This window comes from Nerophis ophidion, linkage group LG03, assembly GCF_033978795.1.
Source record: "Nerophis ophidion isolate RoL-2023_Sa linkage group LG03, RoL_Noph_v1.0, whole genome shotgun sequence".
Classification (NCBI taxonomy): domain Eukaryota; kingdom Metazoa; phylum Chordata; class Actinopteri; order Syngnathiformes; family Syngnathidae; genus Nerophis; species Nerophis ophidion.
The window spans coordinates 6090726-6114725 of record NC_084613.1 but is presented as its reverse complement, the minus strand read 5'-3'; the positions used below and the strand labels follow the sequence as shown (position 1 = coordinate 6114725).

Below are 24000 nucleotides of genomic sequence, written 5' to 3'. Positions count from 1 at the left end.
GTTCATTTTAGTCAGAGGTTCATTTTAGTCAGAGGTTCATTTTAATCGGAGGTTCATTTTAGTCGGAGGTTCATTTTAGTCGGAGGTTCATTTTAGTCGGAGGTTCATTTTAGTCGGAGGTTCATTTTAGTCGGAGGTTCATTTTAGTCGGAGGTTCATTTTAGTCGGAGGTTCATTTTAGTCGGAGGTTCATTTTAGTCGGAGGTTCATTTTAGTCGGAGGTTCATTTTAGTCGGAGGTTCATTTTAGTCGGAGGTTCATTTTAGTCAGAGGTTCATTTTAGTCGGAGGTTCATTTTAATCGGAGGTTCATTTTAGTCGGAGGTTCATTTTAGTCAGAGGTTCATTTTAGTCAGAGGTTCATTTTAGTCGGAGGTTCATTTTAGTCGGAGGTTCATTTTAGTCAGAGGTTCATTTTAGTCAGAGGTTCATTTTAGTCAGAGGTTCATTTTAGTCGGAGGTTCATTTTAGTCGGAGGTTCATTTTAGTCGGAGGTTCATTTTAGTCGGAGGTTCATTTTAGTCGGAGGTTCATTTTAGTCGGAGGTTCATTTTAGTCAGAGGTTCATTTTAGTCAGAGGTTCATTTTAGTCAGAGGTTCATTTTAGTCGGAGGTTCATTTTAGTCGGAGGTTCATTTTAGTCGGAGGTTCATTTTAGTCGGAGGTTCATTTTAGTCGGAGGTTCATTTTAATCAGAGGTTCATTTTAGTCGGAGGTTCATTTTAGTCGGAGGTTCATTTTAGTCGGAGGTTCATTTTAGTCGGAGGTTCATTTTAGTCGGAGGTTCATTTTAGTCGGAGGTTCATTTTAGTCGGAGGTTCATTTTAGTCAGAGGTTCATTTTAGTCAGAGGTTCATTTTAGTCAGAGGTTCATTTTAGTCAGAGGTTCATTTTAGTCAGAGGTTCATTTTAGTCAGAGGTTCATTTTAGTCAGACGTTCATTTTAGTCAGAGGTTCATTTTAGTCGGAGGTTCATTTTAGTCAGAGGTTCATTTTAGTCAGAGGTTCATTTTAGTCGGAGGTTCATTTTAGTCGGAGGTTCATTTTAGTCGGAGGTTCATTTTAGTCGGAGGTTCATTTTAGTCGGAGGTTCATTTTAGTCGGAGGTTCATTTTAGTCAGAGGTTCATTTTAGTCAGAGGTTCATTTTAGTCAGAGGTTCATTTTAGTCAGAGGTTCATTTTAGTCGGAGGTTAATTTTAGTCGGAGGTTAATTTTAGTCGGAGGTTCATTTTAGTCGGAGGTTCATTTTAATCGGAGGTTCATTTTAGTCAGAGGTTCATTTTAATCGGAGGTTCATTTTAGTCAGAGGTTCATTTTAGTCGGAGGTTCATTTTAATCGGAGGTTCATTTTAGTCGGAGGTTCATTTTAGTCAGAGGTTCATTTTAGTCAGAGGTTCATTTTAGTCGGAGGTTCATTTTAGTCGGAGGTTCATTTTAGTCAGAGGTTCATTTTAGTCAGAGGTTCATTTTAGTCAGAGGTTCATTTTAGTCGGAGGTTCATTTTAGTCGGAGGTTCATTTTAGTCGGAGGTTCATTTTAGTCGGAGGTTCATTTTAGTCGGAGGTTCATTTTAGTCGGAGGTTCATTTTAGTCAGAGGTTCATTTTAGTCAGAGGTTCATTTTAGTCAGAGGTTCATTTTAGTCGGAGGTTCATTTTAGTCGGAGGTTCATTTTAGTCGGAGGTTCATTTTAGTCGGAGGTTCATTTTAGTCGGAGGTTCATTTTAATCGGAGGTTCATTTTAGTCGGAGGTTCATTTTAGTCAGAGGTTCATTTTAGTCAGAGGTTCATTTTAGTCGGAGGTTCATTTTAGTCGGAGGTTCATTTTAGTCGGAGGTTCATTTTAGTCGGAGGTTCATTTTAGTCGGAGGTTCATTTTAGTCGGAGGTTCATTTTAGTCGGAGGTTCATTTTAGTCGGAGGTTCATTTTAGTCGGAGGTTCATTTTAGTCGGAGGTTCATTTTAGTCGGAGGTTCATTTTAGTCGGAGGTTCATTTTAGTCGGAGGTTCATTTTAGTCGGAGGTTCATTTTAGTCAGAGGTTCATTTTAGTCAGAGGTTCATTTTAGTCAGAGGTTCATTTTAGTCATAGGTTCATTTTAGTCAGAGGTTCATTTTAGTCAGAGGTTCATTTTAGTCAGAGGTTCATTTTAATCAGAGGTTCATTTTAGTCAGAGGTTCATTTTAGTCAGAGGTTCATTTTAGTCAGAGGTTCATTTTAGTCAGAGGTTCATTTTAGTCAGAGGTTCATTTTAGTCAGAGGTTCATTTTAGTCGGAGGTTCATTTTAGTCGGAGGTTCATTTTAGTCGGAGGTTCATTTTAGTCGGAGGTTCATTTTAGTCGGAGGTTCATTTTAGTCGGAGGTTCATTTTAGTCAGAGGTTCATTTTAGTCAGAGGTTCATTTTAGTCAGAGGTTCATTTTAGTCAGAGGTTCATTTTAGTCAGAGGTTCATTTTAGTCAGAGGTTCATTTTAGTCAGAGGTTCATTTTAGTCAGAGGTTCATTTTAGTCAGAGGTTCATTTTAGTCAGAGGTTCATTTTAGTCAGAGGTTCATTTTAGTCGGAGGTTCATTTTAGTCAGAGGTTCATTTTAGTCAGAGGTTCATTTTAGTCAGAGGTTCATTTTAGTCAGAGGTTCATTTTAGTCAGAGGTTCATTTTAGTCAGAGGTTCATTTTAGTCAGAGGTTCCGCAGCCTCCGTAGCAGAACCTCCAGGTTGTGTAACAGCTTCTTCCCTCAGACCGTAAGACTCTTGAACGCATCATAATAATCCCCACAACCCCCCCAAAAATGGATTAAGTGGCTGGACTATAGATTATGTGGTCTTGTAGTCAGTACCTCGGGTCTAGGTTTATGTGGTCTTGTAGTCAGTACCTCAGGTCTAGGTTTATGTGGTCTTGTAGTCAGTACCTCGGGTCTAGGTTAATGTGGGCTTGTAGTCTGTATCTAGTATCTAGGTTTATGTGGACTTGTAGTCAGTACCTCAGGTCTAGGTTTATGTGGTCTTGTTGTCAGTACCTCAGGTCTAGGTTTATGTGGTCTTGTAGTCAGTACCTAGTGTCTAGGTTTACGTGGTCTTATAGTCTGTATCTAGTGTGTAGGTTTATGTGGTCTTGTAGTCAGTATCTCGGGTCTAGGTTAATGTGGTCTTGTAGTCAGTACCTAGGGTCTAGGTTTATGTGGTCTTGTAGCCAGTACGTCGGGTCTAGATTTATGTGGTCTTGTAGTCATTACCTCAAGTCTAGGTTAATGTGGTCTTGTAGTCAGTATCTAGTGTCTAGGTTTATGTGGTCTTGTAGTCAATACCTAGACCCTAGGTTTACAGTATGTGGTCTTGTAGTCAGTACCTCGGGTCTAGGTTTATGTGGTCTTGTAGTCATTACCTCAAGTCTAGGTTAATGTGGTCTTGTAGTCAGTATCTAGTGTCTAGGTTTATGTGGTCTTGTAGTCAATACCTAGACCCTAGGTTTACAGTATGTGGTCTTGTAGTCAGTACCTCGGGTCTAGGTTTATGTGGTCTTGTAGTCAGTACCTCAGGTCTAGGTTTATGTGGTCTTGTAGTCAGTACCTCAGGTCTAGGTTTATGTGGCCTTGTTGTCAGTACCTCAGGTCTAGGTTTATGTGGTCTTGTGGTCAGTACCTCGTACTAGGTTTACGTGGTCTTATAGTCTGAATCTAGTGTGTAGGTTTATATGGTCTTGTAGTCAATACCTAGACCCTAGATTTATGTGGTCTTGTAGTCTGTATCTAGTGTCTAGGTTTATATGGTCTTGTAGTCAATACCTAGTCCGTAGGTTTACAGTATGTGGTCTTGTAGTCAATACCTCGGGTCTTGGATTATGTGGTCTTGTAGTCAGTACCTCGGGTCTAGGTTTATGTGGTTTTGTAGTCTGTATCTAGTGTCTAAGTTTATATGGTGTTGTAGTCAATACCTAGACGCTAGGTTTACAGTATGTGGTCTTGTAGTCAGTACCTCGGGTCTAGGTTTATGTGGCCTTGTAGTCATACCTCAGGATCAAGGTTTATGTGGTCTTGTTGTCAGTACCTTGGGTGGAGGTTTATGTGGTCTTGTAGTCAGTACCTTGGGTCTAGGTTTATGTGGTCTTGTAGTCACTACCTCATGTCTAGGTTTATGTGGTCTTGCAGTCAGTACCTCGGGTCTCGGTTCATGTGGTCTTGTAGTCAGTAACTTGGGTCTAGGTTTATGTGGTCTTGTAGTCTGTATCTAGTGTCTAGGTTTATATGGTCTTGTAGTCAATACCTAGACCCTCGGTTTACAGTATGTGGTCATACTGTATACATATGTCTTGTAGTCAGTACCTTAGGTCTAGGTTTATGTGGTCTTGTAGTCAGTATCTTGGGCCTAGGTTAATGTGGTCTTGTTGTCAGTACCTCGGGTCTAGGTTTATGTGGTCTTGTAGTCAGTACCTCGGGTCTAGGTTTATGTGGTCTTGTAGTCAGTACTTCGGGTCTAAGTTTATGTGGTTTTGCAGTCTGTATCTAGTGTTTAGGTTTATATGGTCTTGTAGTCAATACCTATTCCCTAGGTTTACAGTATGTGGTCTTGTAGTCAGTACCTCGGGTCTAGGTTTATGTGGTCTTGTAGTCATACCTCAGGATCTAGGTTTATGTGGTCTTGTTGTCAGTACCTTGGGTGGAGGTTTATGTGGTCTTGTAGTCAGTACCTTGGGTCTAGGTTTATGTGGTCTTGTAGTCAGTACCTCAGGTCTAGGTTTATGTGGTCTTGTTGTCAGTACCTCGGGTCTCGGTTCATGTGATCTTGTAGTCAGTAACTTGGGTCTAGGTTTATGTGGTCTTGTAGTCTGTATCTAGGTTTATATGGTCTTGTAGTCAATACCTAGACCCTCGGTTTACAGTATGTGGTCATACTGTATACATATGTCTTGTAGTCAGTACCTTAGGTCTAGGTTTATGTGGTCTTGTAGTCATTACCTCGGGTCTAGGTTTATGTGGTCCTGTAGTCAGTACCTCAGGTCTAGGTTTATGTGGTCTTGTAGTCAGTACCTCGGGTCTAGGTTTATGTGGTCTTGTAGTCATTACCTCTGGTTTAGATTTATGTGGTCTTGTAGTCAGTACCTCAGGTCTAGGTTTATGTGGTCTTGTAGTCATTAGCTCGGGTCTAGGTTTATGTGGTCTTGTAGTCAGTACCAAGGGTCTAGGTTTATGTGGTCTTGTAGTCAGTACCTCGGGTCTAGGTTTATGTGGTCTTGTAGTCAGTATCTCGGGTCTAGATTTATGTGGTCTTGTAGTCATTACCTCGGGTCTAGGTTTATGTGGTCTTGTAGTCAGTACTTCGGGTCTAAGTTTATGTGGTTTTGCAGTCTGTATCTAGTGTTTAGGTTTATATGGTCTTGTAGTCAATACCTATTCCCTAGGTTTACAGTATGTGGTCTTGTAGTCAGTACCTCGGGTCTAGGTTTATATGGTCTTGTAGTCATACCTCAGGATCTAGGTTTATGTGGTCTTGTTGTCAGTACCTTGGGTGGAGGTTTATGTGGTCTTGTAGTCAGTACCTTGGGTCTAGGTTTATGTGGTCTTGTAGTCAGTACCTCAGGTCTAGGTTTATGTGGTCTTGTTGTCAGTACCTCGGGTCTCGGTTCATGTGATCTTGTAGTCAGTAACTTGGGTCTAGGTTTATGTGGTCTTGTAGTCTGTATCTAGGTTTATATGGTCTTGTAGTCAATACCTAGACCCTCGGTTTACAGTATGTGGTCATACTGTATACATATGTCTTGTAGTCAGTACCTTAGGTCTAGGTTTATGTGGTCTTGTAGTCATTACCTCGGGTCTAGGTTTATGTGGTCCTGTAGTCAGTACCTCAGGTCTAGGTTTATGTGGTCTTGTAGTCAATACCTCGGGTCTAGGTTTATGTGGTCTTGTAGTCATTACCTCTGGTTTAGATTTATGTGGTCTTGTAGTCAGTACCTCAGGTCTAGGTTTATGTGGTCTTGTAGTCATTAGCTCGGGTCTAGGTTTATGTGGTCTTGTAGTCAGTACCAAGGGTCTAGGTTTATGTGGTCTTGTAGTCAGTACCTCGGGTCTAGGTTTATGTGGTCTTGTAGTCAGTATCTCGGGTCTAGATTTATGTGGTCTTGTAGTCATTACCTCGGGTCTAGGTTTATGTGGTCTTGTAGTCAGTACTTCGGGTCTAAGTTTATGTGGTTTTGCAGTCTGTATCTAGTGTTTAGGTTTATATGGTCTTGTAGTCAATACCTATTCCCTAGGTTTACAGTATGTGGTCTTGTAGTCAGTACCTCGGGTCTAGGTTTATATGGTCTTGTAGTCAGTACCTCAGGTCTAGGTTTATGTGGTCTTGTTGTCAGTACCTTGGGTGGAGGTTTATGTAGTCTTGTAGTCAGTACCTTGGGTCTAGGTTTATGTGGTCTTGTAGTCAGTACCTCAGGTCTAAGTTTATGTGGTCTTGTTGTCAGTACCTCGGGTCTCGGTTCATGTGGTCTTGTAGTCAGTACCTCAAGTCTAGGTTAATGTGGTCTTGTAGTCAGTAACTTGGGTGTGGGTTTATGTGGTCTTGTAGTCTGTATCTAGTGTCTAGGTTTATGTGGTCTTGTAGTCACTACCTCGTGTCTAGATTTATGTGGTCTTGTAGTCAGTACCTCGGGACTAGATTTATGTGGTCTTGTAGTCAGTACCTCAGGTCTAGGTTTATGTGGGCTTGTAGTCTGTATCTAGTGTCTAGGTTTATGTGGTCTTGTAGTCAATACATAGACCCTAGGTTTACAGTATGTGGTCTTGTAGTCAGCACCTCGGGTCTAGGTTTATGTGGTCTTGTAGTCAGTACCTCGGGTCTAGGTTTATGTGGTCTTCTAGTCTGTATCTAGTGTCTAGGTTTATGTGGTCTTGTAGTCAGTACCTCGGGTCTAGGTTTATGTGGTCTTGTAGTCAATACCTCGACCCTAGGTTTATGTGGTCTTGTAGTCAGTACCTCGGGTCTAGGTTTATGTGGTCTTGTAGTCAGTACCTAGGGTCTAGGTTTATGTGGTCTTGTAGTCAATACCTCGACCCTAGGTTTATGTGGTCTTGTAGTCAGCACCTCGGGTCTAGGTTAATGTGGTCTTGTAGTCAGTATCTTGGGTCTAGGTTTATGTGGTCTTGTAATCAGAACCTTAGGTCTAAGTTAATTCGGTCTTGTAGTCAGTATCTTGGGTCTAGGTTTATGTGGTCTTGTAGTGACAAAAGACACAATATGTTACTGCAGACTACATTAGGAGTCTTTGTTTACTTACTACTAAAAGACTAGTTTTCTAGTATGTTCAACATTTTATTTAAGGACTAAATGACAATAATATGAAACTGGTAAGAAACTCATTTTATTTGTCGCCATGGAGACCAGGATTAGTGATTTAGAAGCGGCTGCGGATGTGCTGCATAAATAAAGTTTGATTGACAGTGTATTATTGTACCATGTCATTCATCGTGGAACTGGGCACGCACCTGCAGGTAAACCTTGTTGACCCCCTGGATGTAGTCCGCGGCCCGGCCAAAGATGAGACGGCCCACACCAGACGTGATGCCGATGCACATGAGCAGGACTTCTTTGTTGGAATCTTCTCCGAAGCGCTCCACGACGTGCTTCATCTGTGGAGCACAAAGCAAAAAGTAAGTAGTAGTAACGGAAACTCTCAGGATACATGTAAACATACACACGGTCTGCAGGATCGGGACCTGCCGCAAGTGGAAAGACGTGGGGGGGACAGAAAGTGGTTACTGGAGCGGTGCGAGCTGAGAATCAAACCCAGAACCACCCAGGAAAGTTAACCACCGAGCTGAAATAACTTTCAAGTATTCGAGGAAAAGACGCATCCGGACTGTTCTAGGGTGAAAGTGTTATAGTCAGCATGTGTGATGGTATGGGGGTGTATTAGTACCCAAGGCATGGGTAACTTACACATCTGTGAAGGCACCATTAATGCTGAAAGGTACATACAGGTTTTGGAGCAACATATGTTATCATGGACGCCCCTGCTTATTTCAGCAAGACAATGCCAAGCCAGGTTTTACAACAGCGTAGTAAAAGAATACAGGTACTAGACAGGCCTGCCTGTAGTCCAGACATTAGAGATGCACAGATAGGCAATTATATAATCCGCAACCGCATCACCAAAGTCGTCATCCACCCGCCGTCCACCCGAACCAACCCTTTTTTAAGAACCGCACCCGCCCGCTGAAATACATCAGAGGTCGGCCGCCTTTACCACTCACAGAACTATTTAAACCTGTTTCACAGAATAATGAAGACAATTGGAGCCGCTAACGTTCTCAGGACTATCCAATAGCGTTTATCCTGATGACAAGAATTTGGGCGTGCTGTGAAGCCATTGCCTTAGTCACCTTCAAAAACATGTACGAACCAATTGTTAGTCCGGCAACATGTGTGCAGCTTCTGCAATCACACGTACAAGATTGAAAGGCATACTGATGGTTGGGATATAAACAACTTTAACATTTACTAATATGCACCACGCTGTGAAGCCACACCAAACAAGATTGACAAACACATTTCGGGAGAACATCCTCACAGTAACACAGGGGGTCGGGAACCTTTTTGGCTGAGAGAGCCATACAAGCCAAATATTTTTAAAAGTATTTCGGGTTAGCTCGGTTGGTAGACTTGAGGGTTGCAGGTTCGATTCCCGCTTCCGCCATCCTAGTCACTGCCGTTGTGTCCTTGGGCAAGGCACTTGACCCACCTGCTCCCAGTGCCACCCACACTGCTTTGAATGTAACTTAGATATTGGGTTTCACTATGTAAAAGCGCTTTGAGTCACTAGAGAAAAAGCGCTATATAAATATAATTCACAATTCACTTCCGTGAGAGACATACAACTTTTTTTTCTCTTTTTTTTAACACTGAATACAACAATACGCGTGCATTTTTAAGAAAGACCAACATTTTTAGAGTATAATAAGTCTCTTATTCTTTTTAATAACATTGTTATTCTAAAGCTATCCATCCCATCCATCCATTTTCTACCGCTTCTTCCCTTTCGGGGTCGCGGGGGGCTAACTAATAATAAATAAAATACTTCTTACCATGAATGCGACTTCTTGAACAGGTGCGGCACAAACCGGACGGATGGATGGATGAAAATGCATGAGAATGTTTTATATTTTGAACGTTGTTTTTGACACTGTGATTGCCAGCGGATTTATTCGTTATTTATCATGTTACGAAATGTCAGCTAAAATGTACCTGAGAGCCAGGTGCAGTCATCTGGCTCTAGAGCCGTAGGTTCCCTACCCCTGCAGTAACACAACATAAACGCAACACGACAAATACCCAGAATCCTTTGTATCCGTGACAATACCTGAATATATTGTATAAAAATAGCGGGGTGTATAAAATAGTCAGGACCTGTCACGGATACAAAGGATTCTGGGTATTTGTTGTGTTGCGTTTATGTTGTGTCGCTGGGAGGATGTTCTCCCGAAATGTGTTTGGTTTGGTGTGGCTTCACGGCGTGGTGCATATTACTAAGAGTGTTAAAATTGTTTATATCACAACCATTAGTGTACTCTGTGTCACCCGGTATGCTTTGCAGTCGTGTTTGTGTTGCTTCGGAAGCCACACACGACATGATACTGGACTGACAAGTGGATCGGAAATGTTCTAGAATGCGACAAAGCCAATGGCTTCATAGCAAGCCCTAATACTTATTATCTAGGTAACCGCCGGCAGTCATTCTAGAGAATAATAGCGTGTCCTATTGTCTTCTTGGCTTTGTGACACGGGTCTTAAATGGCTCTTTGAAAGGCATGCATCAGTGTAGTTATTCTGGCAATCCTGCACAAGACTAGAACGTGTTGTTTCCAGGGTCCGGTGGTGGTGTTGGACTAGGGAAACAGAACCCTGTGCTACTCGACACCTTTCATCCGTCTTCGTGCTCCTATTGTTTTCTGTCACAAACACCAGGGTGGCCCCTGTTGGAATCCAGTCTGACGAGCAGATACTGGAGACGTGTTAGAAAAACACGGGCCGGGATCCCTAGGAGAGGATGATCTGTGACCCACAACATCCAAACCAAACACTTCATCTGCTGGGCCAAACCACATCCAAGCATTGTTAGCATCTTGTTGCCCAAATGACTGACGTGAAGTGAATTATATTTATATAGCGCTTTTCTCTAGTGACTCAAAGCGCTTTTACATAGTGAAAGCCAATATCTAGGTTACCGTATTTCCTTGAATTGCCGCCGGGTATATAGTATGCGCCTGACTAGAATTACTGCCGGGTCAAACTCGTTTCGCAAAATATTATTTTTATTAGCGCATGTCTAGAATTTCCGCCGGGTCAAACTCGTCACGTCACTATGGACTGGACTCTCACACTATTATGTTAGATCCACTATGGACTGGACTCTCACACTATTATGTTAGATCCACTATGGACTGGACTCTCACTTTGTTAGATCCACTATGGATTGGACTCTCACTATTATGTTAGATCCACTATGGACTGGACTCTCACTATTATGTTAGATCCACTATGGACTGGACTCTCACACTGTTATGTTAGATCCACTATGGACTGGACTCTCACACTATTATGTTAGATCCACTATGGACTGGACTCTCAAACTCTTATGTTAGATCCACTATGGACTGGACTCTCACACTATTATGTTAGATCCACTATGGACTGGACTCTCACACTATTATGTTAGATCCACTAAGGACTGGACTCTCACACTATTACGTTAGATCCACTATGGACTGGACTCTCACACTTTTATGTTAGCTCCACCATGGACTGGACTCTCACTATTATGTTAGATCCACTATGGACTGGACTCCCACACTATTATGTTAGATCCACTACGGACTGGACTCTCACACTATTATGTTAGCTCCACTATGGACTGGACTCTCACACTATTATGTTAGATCCACTATGGACTGGACTCTCATACTATTATGTTAGATCCACTATGGACTGAACTCTCACACTATTATGTTAGATCCACTATGGACTGGACTCTCATATTATGTTAGCTCCACTATGGACTGGACTCTCACACTATTATGTTAGATCCACTATGGACTGGACTCTCACTATTATGTTAGCTCCACTATGGACTGGACTCTCACACTATTATGTTAGATCCACTATGGACTGGACTCTCACACTATTATGTTAGCTCCACTATGGACTGGACTCTCACACTATTATGTTAGATCCACTATGGACTAGACTCTCACACTATTATGTTAGATCCACTATGGACTGGACTCTCACTATTATGTTAGATCCACTATGGACTGGACTCTCACACTATTATATTAGATCCACTATGGACTGGACTCTCACTATTATGTTAGATCCACTATGGACTAGACTCTCACTATTATGTTAGCTCCACTATGGACTGGACTCTCACACTATTATGTTAGATCCACAATGGACTGGACTCTCACACTATTATGTTAGCTCCACTATGGAATGGACTCTCATATTATGTTAGATCCACTATGGACTGGACTCTCATATTATGTTAGCTCCACTATGGACTGGACTCATATTATGTTAGATCCACTATGGACTGGACCACGGAGGTCATTGTGGCTTGTGCAGCCCTTTGAGACACTTGTGTTTTAGTGCTATATAAATAAACATGGATTGATTGACCTCAAACACAGGTCAAAAGTGGTAAAGGAATCAGGCTAGAATGAAGTTTTTAGAATGGCCTTCCCAAAGTCCTGACTTAAAGGTGTGGACAATGCTGAAGAAACAAGTCCATGTCAGAAAAGCAACACATTTAGCTGAACTGCAGCAGTTTTGTGGTGAAAAATGTAAACAGAAGCTTGTGGATGGCTACCAAAAGCGCCTTATTGCAGGCAAACTTGCCAAATATTAACATTGCTGCCCGTATACTCTTGAGCAGGACTGTAGAAGATGAAACTCACCAGATGAACATAGGGCACAAAGTAGCCGTAAAGAGCAGCGGGGATGCCAAAAGCCCAGATCCGATACCCCACAGACTTCCAAATGTTGACGTTGAAGACCTGGCTGATGGGCGGACAAAAGCCCCGGGCGGTCCTGGGCTTGGCGGGCAGCAGGGGTCTGTAGGTGAGGCCGGCCAGCATGAGCACGAACATGAGGATGCAGAGGACCCGCATGGTGTTCTGCAGGCCCAGCCGGCCCAGCAGCAAGGACAGCACATAGGGCAGAGTGATGGTGAAGATGCTGCTGCCGGCCGTCACCATGCCGTTCACCAGGCCCAGGCGCTTCTTGAAGTAGTGGCCCAGGATCACCAGGCTGGGCTGGTAGGCGAAGGAGCAGCCGCAGGAGAAGACGATGCCGTAGGTGAAGTACATGGGGCCCAGGGACCTGCAGGCACATCATGACCCTCATCAGTCTTACTCTTTATGTTAGGGACCTGCAGGCACATCATGACCCTCGTCAGTCTTACTCTTTATGTTAGGGACCTGCAGGCACATCATGACCCTCATAAGTCTTACTCTTTATGTTAGGGACCTGCAGGCACATCATGACCCTCATCACTCTTACTCTTTATGTTAGGGACCTGCAGGCACATCATGACCCTCATAAGTCTTACTCTTTATGTTAGGGACCTGCAGGCACATCATGCCACTCGTCACTCTTACTCTTTATGTTAGGGACCTGCAGGCACATCATGACCCTCATAAGTCTTACTCTTTATGTTAGGGACCTGCAGGTACATCGTCTTACTCTTTATGTTAGGGACCTGCAGGCACATCATGCCACTCGTCACTCTTACTCTTTATGTTAGGGACCTGCAGGCACATCATGACCCTCATAAGTCTTACTCTTTATGTTAGGGACCTGCAGGTACATCGTCTTACTCTTTATGTTAGGGACCTGCAGGCACATCATGCCACTCGTCAGTCTTACTCTTTATGTTAGGGACCTGCAGGCACATCATGACTCTCGTCACTCTTACTCTTTATGTTAGGGACCTGCAGGTACATCGTCTTACTCTTTATGTTAGGGACCTGCAGGTACATCGTCTTACTCTTTATGTTAGGGACCTGCAGGCACATCATGCCACTCATCACTCTTACTCTTTATGTTAGGGACCTGCAGGCACATCATGCCACTCGTCACTCTTACTCTTTATGTTAGGGACCTGCAGGCACATCATGCCACTCATAAGTCTTACTCTTTATGTTAGGGACCTGCAGGCACATCATGACCCTCATAAGTCTTACTCTTTATGTTAGGGACCTGCAGGCACATCATGCCACTCGTCAGTCTTACTCTTTATGTTAGGGACCTGCAGGCATATCGTCTTACTCTTTATGTTAGGGACCTGCAGGCACATCATGCCACTCGTCAGTCTTACTCTTTATGTTGGGGACCTGCAGGCACATCATGCCACTCATAAGTCTTACTCTTTATGTTAGGGACCTGCAGGCACATCATGACCCTCATAAGTCTTACTCTTTATGTTAGGGACCTGCAGGCATATCGTCTTACTCTTTATGTTAGGGACCTGCAGGCACATCATGCCACTCGTCAGTCTTACTCTTTATGTTGGGGACCTGCAGGCACATCATGCCACTCATCAGTCTTACTCTTTATGTTAGGGACCTGCAGGCACATCATGCCACTCGTCAGTCTTACTCTTTATGTTAGGGACCTGCAGGCACATCATGCCACTAATCACTCTTACTCTTTATGTTAGGGACCTGCAGGCACATCATGCCACTCGTCAGTCTTACTCTTTATGTTAGGGACCTGCAGGCACATCATGCCACTCGTCAGTCTTACTCTTTATGTTAGGGACCTGCAGGCACATCATGACTCTCGTCACTCTTACTCTTTATGTTAGGGACCTGCAGGTACATCGTCTTACTCTTTATGTTAGGGACCTGCAGGTACATCGTCTTACTCTTTATGTTAGGGACCTGCAGGCACATCATGCCACTCATCACTCTTACTCTTTATGTTAGGGACCTGCAGGCACATCATGCCACTCGTCACTCTTACTCTTTATGTTAGGGACCTGCAGGCACATCATGCCACTCATAAGTCTTACTCTTTATGTTAGGGACCTGCAGGCACATCATGACCCTCATAAGTCTTACTCTTTATGTTAGGGACCTGCAGGCACATCATGCCACTCGTCAGTCTTACTCTTTATGTTAGGGACCTGCAGGCATATCGTCTTACTCTTTATGTTAGGGACCTGCAGGCACATCATGCCACTCGTCAGTCTTACTCTTTATGTTGGGGACCTGCAGGCACATCATGCCACTCATAAGTCTTACTCTTTATGTTAGGGACCTGCAGGCACATCATGACCCTCATAAGTCTTACTCTTTATGTTAGGGACCTGCAGGCATATCGTCTTACTCTTTATGTTAGGGACCTGCAGGCACATCATGCCACTCGTCAGTCTTACTCTTTATGTTGGGGACCTGCAGGCACATCATGCCACTCATCAGTCTTACTCTTTATGTTAGGGACCTGCAGGCACATCATGCCACTCGTCAGTCTTACTCTTTATGTTAGGGACCTGCAGGCACATCATGCCACTAATCACTCTTACTCTTTATGTTAGGGACCTGCAGGCACATCATGCCACTCGTCAGTCTTACTCTTTATGTTAGGGACCTGCAGGCACATCATGACCCTCATAAGTCTTACTCTTTATGTTAGGGACCTGCAGGCACATCATGACCCTCATAAGTCTTACTCTTTATGTTAGGGACCTGCAAGCACATCATGACACTCATAAGTCTTACTCTTTATGTTAGGGACCTGCAGGCACATCATGACCCTCATAAGTCTTACTCTTTATGTTAGGGACCTGCAGGCACATCATGACCCTCATAAGTCTTACTCTTTATGTTAGGGACCTGCAGGCACATCATGACCCTCATAAGTCTTACTCTTTATGTTAGGGACCTGCAGGCACATCATGCCACTCATCAGTCTTACTCTTTATGTTAGGGACCTGCAGGCACATCATGCCACTCGTCAGTCTTACTCTTTATGTTAGGGACATAAACACAGAATGGTGGATTCAAAGTCCTGATTGGGTAAATAAATCCCAAGGATGAGTCACGTGACCAAAAATTGCTGCACCTTGCACTTTAGGTGCACAAAACAACAGTAAACCTGCGCAGTGTTCAACAGTCACTTGATACGCAAACTGTTTAATGACCCATTTGTAACACTTAATCGCAGTCATGTCCAAAGTGTAGCCAACTACTCCTTCTTCCCCCTGACTCTTTATAAATAACACTTTTATACACACTGTAAATAATACTTTGAAACACTTTCTAAATAATACTATTAAACACATTGTAAATAATACTTTGAAACACTTTCTAAATACACCTTTAACACATTGTAAATAATAAATACATTGTAAATACTATTTTTAAACATTGTAAATAATACTTTAAACACATTGTAAATACTTTTAAACACATTGTAAATACTTTTAAACACAATGTAAATAATACTTTTAACACATTGTAAATAATACTTTTAACACCTTGTAAATAATACTTTTAACACATTGTAAATAATAAATACATTGTAAATAATATTTCCAAACACATTGTAAATAATACTTTTAAACACATTGTAAATACTTTTAAACACATTGTAAATACTTTTAAACACATTGTAAATACTTTTAAACACAATGTAAATAATACTTTTAACACATTGTAAATAATACTTTTAAACACACTGTAAATAATACTTTGAAACACTTTCTAAATACACCTTTAACACATTGTAAATAATAAATACATTGTAAATACTATTTTTAAACATTGTAAATAATACTTTAAACACATTGTAAATACTTTTAAACACATTGTAAATACTTTTAAACACAATGTAAATAATACTTTTAACACATTGTAAATAATACTTTTAACACCTTGTAAATAATACTTTTAACACATTGTAAATAATAAATACATTGTAAATAATATTTCTAAACACATTGTAAATAATACTTTTAAACACATTGTAAATACTTTTAAACACATTGTAAATACTTTTAAACACATTGTAAATACTTTTAAACACAATGTAAATAATACTTTTAACACATTGTAAATAATACTTTTAACACCTTGTAAATAATACTTTTAACACATTGTAAATAATAAATACATTGTAAATAATATTTCTAAACACATTGTAAATAATACTTTTAAACACATTGTAAATACTTTTAAACACATTGTAAATACTTTTAAACACATTGTAAATACTTTTAAACACAATGTAAATAATACTTTTAACACATTGTAAATAATACTTTTAAACACACTGTAAATAATACTTTAAAGGCCTACTGAAATGAGATGTTCTTATTTAAACGGGGATAGCAGGTCCATTTTCTGTGTCATACTTGATCATTTCGCCATATTGCCATATTTTTGCTGAAAGGATTTAGTAGAGAACATCCACGATAAAGTTTGCAACTTTTGGTCGCTAATAAAAAAAGCCTTGCCTGTACCGGAAGTAGCAGACGATGTGCGCGTGACGTCACGGGTTGTGGAGCTCCTCACATCTGAACATTGTTTACAATCATGGCCACCAGCAGCGAGAGCGATTCGGACCGAGGAAGCGACAATTTCCCCATTAATTTGAGCGAAGATGAAAGATTTGTGGATGAGGAAATTTAGAGTGAAAGACAAGAAAAGAAAAAAAAAAGGCGATTGCCCAGATTTGAGGTCCTCCCCAAGGTTTCTCATAGTCATCATTGTCACTGGCGTCCCACTGGGTGTGAGTTTTCCTTGCCCTTATGTGGGTTCTTCCGAGGATGTCGTAGTCGTAGTGGTTTGTACAGTCCTTTGAGACATTTGTGATTTAGGGCTATATAAATAAACATTGATTGATCTAGTCAATAATACTATCGATATTCTTAAGCATCACAAAATCTTTTTTCCTTTAAAAAAAAAAATATATTATGTTTATAAAGTCAGTAAATACGTCCCTGGACACATGAGGACTTTGAATATGACGAATGTATGATCCTGTAAATACATTATTTCCTGGAATTGACGCCAGGCATATATTATGCGCCTGCCTGGAATTTCCACCGGGTCAAACTCGTCACGTCACGAGTGACACTTCACCTGTCATCATTTTCAAAATGGAGGAGGCTGATTTCAATAATTCGAAATCGCATAAAGGGAAGAAGATTAAGAGCTATTCAGTAGGATTTAAGGTCCAAGCTATTGAATATGCTAAAAAAGAACAGTAAGCAGCTATGTTTTATTAATATACCTGTGGAGCAGACGGTCCGACAGAGAGGCAGCGTGCCCTGCCCAAGATGGCGGCGAGCGAGCGGAAAAGCGACCTGGACGGAGGTTTTATAGAAAAATAAACAAAGTCAAACTGCTCAAGCCATGTCCTTCCTTGGTGGTCCTGGGAACCCGCAAGACGAGGGCTTGAGACCGTCACAATACCGTAGCTGCATCTGTTAGATATGAGTCATTAAATGACTCCCGCCTCCTGGTGGTAGAGGGCGCTAGTGATCCTTTTTGCGACTATTCGGCTGCATAAAATAAACAAAGTCAAACTGCTCAAGCCATGTCCTTCCTTGGTGGTCCTGGGAACCCGCAAGACGACGGCTTGAGACCGTCACAATACCATAGCTGCATCTGATGAATATGAGTCATTAAATGACTCCCGCCTCCTGGTGGTAGAGGGCGCTAGTGATCCTTTTTGCGACTATTCGGCTGCATAAAATAAACAAAGTCAAACTGCTCAAGCCATGTCCTTCCTTGGTGGTCCTGGGAACCCGCAAGACGACGGCTTGAGACCGTCACAATACCGTAGCTGCATCTGATGAATATGAGTCATTAAATGACTCCCGCCTCCTGGTGGTAGAGGGCGCTAGTGATCCTTTTTGCGACTATTCGGCTGCATAAAATAAACAAAGTCAAACTGCTCAAGCCATGTCCTTCCTTGGTGGTCCTGGGAACCCGCAAGACGACGGCTTGAGACCGTCACAATACCGTAGCTTTATCTGTTAAATATGAGTCATTAAATGACTCCCGCCTCCTGGTGGTAGAGGGCGCTAGTGACCCTTTTTGCGACTATTCGGCTGCATAAAATAAACAAAGTCAAACTGCTGGAGCCATGTCCTTCCTTGGTGGTCCTGGGAACCCGCAAGACGACGGCTTGAGACCGTCACAATACCGTAGCTTTATCTGTTAAATATGAGTCATTAAATGACTCCCGCCTCCTAGTGGCAGAGGGCGCCAGTGATCCTTTTTGCGACTATTCGGCTGCATAAAATAAACAAAGTCAAACTGCTCAAGCCATGTCCTTCCTTGGTGGTCCTGGGATCCACCAACCTGGGGAGTTGCCCGAGGATAATTCTGTTGTCGCCCGCACCCGAGCTAACTGATAGCAGCTTTCTAAACTGGACTTTCAATCATGTCAGGCGAGAGAGAGACTTTTAAAACTGAAGAAAAATAAGGAATACTTCTATAAAAAAAGTTATCGATGCTTTTGATCAGAAGGAGCTGGCATGGATTTCATTTACAAGTAAAGGTAAGACCATTTTTATTTTATTTAGCATTTATTTAACCAGGTAAAATCCCATTGAGATCAAAGATCTCTTTTCCAAGGGAGACCTGGCCAAGAGGGCAGCATCAAGGTTACAATAAAAACAGTAAACAACACATAAAACATCGCATTTACAACATTAAAACTTGCAATCCTTTCACAGACGCTTTAAACTCATTTAATGTAACAACGGTTTGAAGTTGAATATTCGATTGGAGGTTATTCCAAGCCTTCGGTGCTGAAAATAATAACCATAATAACGTTTTTTTTAAATTAAATGTGCCTTTCATGATGGTATCCTTACATCACACTCAAATTTTTACTGCATGCCTTTGGTAAGTGTCAGAATGAGAGGAGGTTTTAAAATACTTAGCGCATGCTTACTTTTACCGCGTGCCTTTGGTAAGTGCCGGAATGAGAAGATGTTTTAAAATAATTAGCGCATGCTTACTTTTACCGCATGCCTTTGGTAAGCGCCGGAGTGAGAAGAGGTTTTAAAATAATTAGCGCATGCTTACTTTTACCGCATGCCTTTGGTAAGCGCAGGAGTGAGAAGAGGTTTTAAAATAATTAGCGCATGCTTACTTTTACCGCATGCCTTTGGTAAGCACTGGAGTGAGAAGAGGCTTTAAAATAATTAGCGCATGCCTACTTTTACCGCATGCCTTTGGTAAGCGCAGGAGTGAGAAGAGGTTTTAAAATAATTAGCGCATGCTTACTTTTACCGCATGCCTTTGGTAAGTGCAGGAGTGAGAAGAGGTTTTAAAATAATTAGCGCATGCTTACTTTTACCGCATGCCTTTGGTAAGTGCCGGAGTGAGAAGAGGTTTTAAAATAATTAGCGCATGCTTACTTTTACCGCATGCCTTTGGTAAGCGCAGGAGTGAGAAGAGGTTTTAAAATAATTAGCGCATGCTTACTTTTACCGCATGCCTTTGGTAAGCGCAGGAGTGAGAAGAGGTTTTAAAATAATTAGCGCGTGCTTACTTTTACCGCATGCCTTTGGTAAGTGCCGGAGTGAGAAGAGGTTTTAAAGTAATTAGCGCATGCTTACTTTTACCGCATGCCTTTGGTAAGCGCAGGAGTGAGAAGAGGTTTTAAAATAGTTAGCGCATGCTTACTTTTACCGCATGCCTTTGGTAAGCGCCGGAGTGAGAAGAGGTTTTAATATAATTAGCGCATGCTTACTTTTACCGCATGCTTTTGGTAAGCGCCGGAGTGAGAAGAGGTTTTGAAGTAATTAGCGCATGCTTACTTTTACCGCATGCCTTTGGTAAGCGCAGGAATGAGAAGATGTTTTAAAATAATTACCGCATGCTTACTTTTACCGCATGCCTTTGGTAAGTGCCGGAGTGAGAAGAGGTTTTAATATAATTAGCGCATGCTTACTTTTACCGCATGCCCTTGGTAAGCGCAGGAGTGAGAAGAGGTTTTAAAATACTTAGCGCATGCTTACTTTTACCGCATGCCTTTGGTAAGCGCCGGAGTGAGAAGAGGTTTTAAAATAATTAGTGCATGCTTACTTTTACCGCATGCCTTTGGTAAGCGCCGGAATGAGAAGAGGTTTTAAAATAATTAGCGCATGCTTACTTTTACCGCATGCCTTTGGTAAGCGCCGGAGTGAGAAGAGGTTTTAAAATAATTAGCGCATGCTTACTTTTACCGCATGCCTTTGGTAAGCGCAGGAGTGAGAAGAGGTTTTAAAATAATTAGCGCGTGCTTACTTTTACCGCATGCCTTTGGTAAGCGCCGGAGTGAGAAGAGGTTTTAAAATAATTAGCGCATGCTTACTTTTACCGCATGCCTTTGGTAAGCGCCGGAGTGAGAAGAGGCTTTAAAATAATTAGCACATGCCTACTTTTACCGCATGCCTTTGGTAAGCGCGGGAGTGAGAAGAGGTTTTAAAATAATTAGCGCATGCTTACTTTTACCGCATGCCTTTGGTAAGCGCAGGAGTGAGAAGATGTTTTAAAATAATTAGCGCATGCCTTTGGTAAGCGCAGGAGTGAGAAGAGGTTTTAAAATAATTAGCGCATGCTTACTTTTACCGCATGCCTTTGGTAAGTGCCGGAGTGAGAAGAGGTTTTAAAATACTTAGCGCATGTTTACTTTTACCGCATGCCTTTGGTAAGCGCAGGAGTGAGAAGAGGTTTTAAAATAATTAGCGCCCCAGTGGCAATTCAAGGAAATACGGTACCTAAATGTGTGATATCATCATGTATCTAAAACAATGTAAACAATGTAAAAAAGGGTTTACTTTTGGTTAAAAACAATAAAAAGGAAGCAGATTTTCAACCTGCAGAACTTGCAATGAGCAAAGTAGTCCACAAGATGGCGACATAGCATTGACAATAAACACCTTTTTCAGCGTCTCTTGCCAGTGACACGAAAACTACTTGTCGGATACAAAACATAACGGCCGTTTGCGAAGGAAAAATAGTTTTATAAGGTTTATAGTCCGCAAAATATACAAACTATTTTACCGGAGTCAAAAAGCAGATAAATTGTGAGAACATAACTCGGTTTATTATGGTATTTATGACCTGCGTTGTCACTTATAAAAGAGTGTTTAATATATCAAGTCATAGCATAATATTTGGCTGCGGTCCAGTTCAAAGGTTTAGAAGGCGGCGTAGGGGGGGGGGGGGGGGCGCGACTTTATGAGGATCAAATATTTCTGCAGCTTGGTGTGATTGTTGACCCGTGTGGAGATTAAGTATGAGATTCCAAGATCTTATTAACAAGTGAGTGTGAGGCGTGACGCAACCCGGAGGAGCACATGGCCGAGTGGCGCCACCAAAAAGTCTGATTGCTCTGGAAGCAAACCTTAAATCACATTGTATCAGGAAATATGTGGACAGCAGGGTTGTACGATACACCGCTACTCGTACCAACCGATCAAAAACGCTACTATGCTCTGTTTGAAAAGTATCGCTTCCCGGGCATGATGTCATGTCGTGTCCTTTGCTGGTTTTAGAAGCAGAGGAGCATGATCGGCAGCGCGCGCGCACAGAGTACTTACAAGCAGGAGACAGAAAAGGGAGAATGGACGCGTGTTGGCGTGAAAAAGTCAAGATGAAGTTCCAACACTGAAACAACCACAGGAAGAGCTAGCAGCTAACATCCATCCACAGTGTTTTAGCTACTTCTAAATCACTAATCCTAAAAAAAAAGTGAGTTTCTTACAAGTAGCATTATCACTGGAGGATGCTTCACTGCTCACCGTAGGAGGATACAATAGCTCAGCGCCGTCGCAATGTAAACAAAAGCCATGGGTGGATCTACACCTGACATCCACTGTATTGATACCGAGTGCTGGAGCGTACTACTATGATTGCAATCTTTTTTTTTTCTTTAAAAAAAAAATTCATATTATGTTTATAAAGTCAGTAAATATGAGGACTTTGAATATGACTAATGTATGATTTTGTAAGTACTTGGTATCACATCGATACCTAAATGTGTGGTATCATCCAAAACTAATGTCAAGTATCAAAGAGAAGAATAAGTGATTATTACATTTGAACAGAAGTGTAGATAGAACATTTTAAAACAGAAAACAGTGTGACACCTACCCTTTACATCAGTATTTCTTAACCATATTATAATTGGTTTATTTGGTATTATATGATCCTGTAACTAATTGGTATTGGATCGATAGCTAAATGTGTGGTATCATCCAAAACTAATGTCACGTATCAAAGAGAAGAATAAGTTATTATTACATTTTAAAAGAAGTGTAGATAGAACATGTTCAAACGGAAAACCATGTGACACCTACCCTTTACATCAGTATTTATTAACCATATTATAATTAGTTTATTTGGTATTATATTTTATTGTATGATCCTGTAACTACTTTGTATTGGATCGATATCTAAATGTGTGGTATCATCCAAAACTAATGTCAAGTATCAAAGAGAGGAATAAGTGATGATTACATTTTAACAGAAGTGTAGATAGAACATGTTCAAACAGAAAACAGTGTGACACCTACCCTTTACATCAGTATTTCTTAACCATATTATTATTGGTTTATTTGGTATGATATTTTATTGTATGATCCTGTAACTACTTTGTATTGGATCGATAGCTAAATGTGTGGTATCATCCAAAACTAATGTCAAGTATCAAAGAAGAGAATAATTAGTGATTATTGCATTTTAACAGAAGTGTTGATAGAACATGTTCAAACAGAAAACAGCGTGACACCTACCCTTTATATCAGTATTTCTTAACCATATTATTTTTGGTTTATTTGGTATTATATTTTATTGTATGATCCTGTAACTACTTGGTATTGGATCGATAGCTAAATGTGTGGTATCATCCAAAACTAATGTCAAGTATCAAAGAGAAGAAAAGAATAAGTGATTATTACATTCTAACAGAAGTGTAGATAGAACATGTTCAAACAGAAAACAGTGTGACACCTACCCTTTACATCAGTATTTCTTAACCATATTATAATTGGTTTATTTGGTATTATATTTTATTGTATGATCCTGTAACTACTTTGTATTGGATCGATAGCTAAATGTGTGGTATCATCCAAAACTAATGTCAAGTATCAAAGAGAAGAATAAATTATTATTGCATTTTAAAAGAAGTGTAGATAGAACATGTTCAAACAGAAAACAGTGTGACACCTACCCTTTATATCAGTATTTCTTAACCATATTATAATTGGTTTATTTGGTATTATATTTTATTGTTAATCCTGTAACTACTTGGTATTGGATCGATAGCTAAATGTGGGGTATCATCCAAAACTAATGTCAAATATCAAAGAAGAGAAGAATAAGTGATTATTACATTTTAACAGAAGTGCAGATAGAACATGTTAAAAGAGAAAATAAGCAGATATTAACAGTAAATGAATAAGTCGATTAATAATCCATCTTTTACAGTTTGTCCCTCATAATGTGTAGACAATAATAGGTATGTAAATGACACAATATGTTACTAATTAGGAGTCTTTGTTTGTTTACTTACTACTAAAAGACAAGTCAGGGGTGTCCCAACTTTTTCCACCGAGGGCCGCACATGGAAATATTAAAGCCTGTAGGGGCCATTTTGATATTTTTTATTTTCAAACCTTAACAAAATATATGGATTTAAAAAAAAAAAATTACCAATAGGGTTTCAAGGGACCATAAAGGGTCTCAGTAATTAAAATGTTAAAAATAAGTACAATTTTTAAAATAAATGTGCCTTTCATGATGGTATCCTTACATCACACTCAACTTTTTACTGCATGCCTTTGGTAAGTGCCGGAATGAGAAGAGGTTTTAAAATAATTAGTGCATGCTTACTTTTACCGCATGCCTTTGGTAAGTGCCGGAGTGAGAAGAGGTTTTAAAGTAATTAGCGCAATTTTTCGTATTATTTTTTTATTTAACCCTTACAGTAAATCTCTGTTTTT

General features: G+C 40.9%; 1 protein-coding gene across 1 annotated transcript in view; it reads right to left on the bottom strand.

Annotated features, from left to right (window-relative positions):
- Positions 1 to 24000, bottom strand: part of slc16a10 (solute carrier family 16 member 10) — a 120497-nt gene that overhangs the window by 16819 nt on the left and 79678 nt on the right. The window contains exons 3-4 of the mRNA XM_061894108.1: positions 11945 to 12368; positions 7475 to 7618 (exon numbers count right to left, since the gene is read on the bottom strand). Of these exons, the coding sequence (XP_061750092.1) occupies positions 7475 to 7618; positions 11945 to 12368 (568 nt within the window). The remainder of the gene's footprint in view (positions 1 to 7474; positions 7619 to 11944; positions 12369 to 24000) is intronic.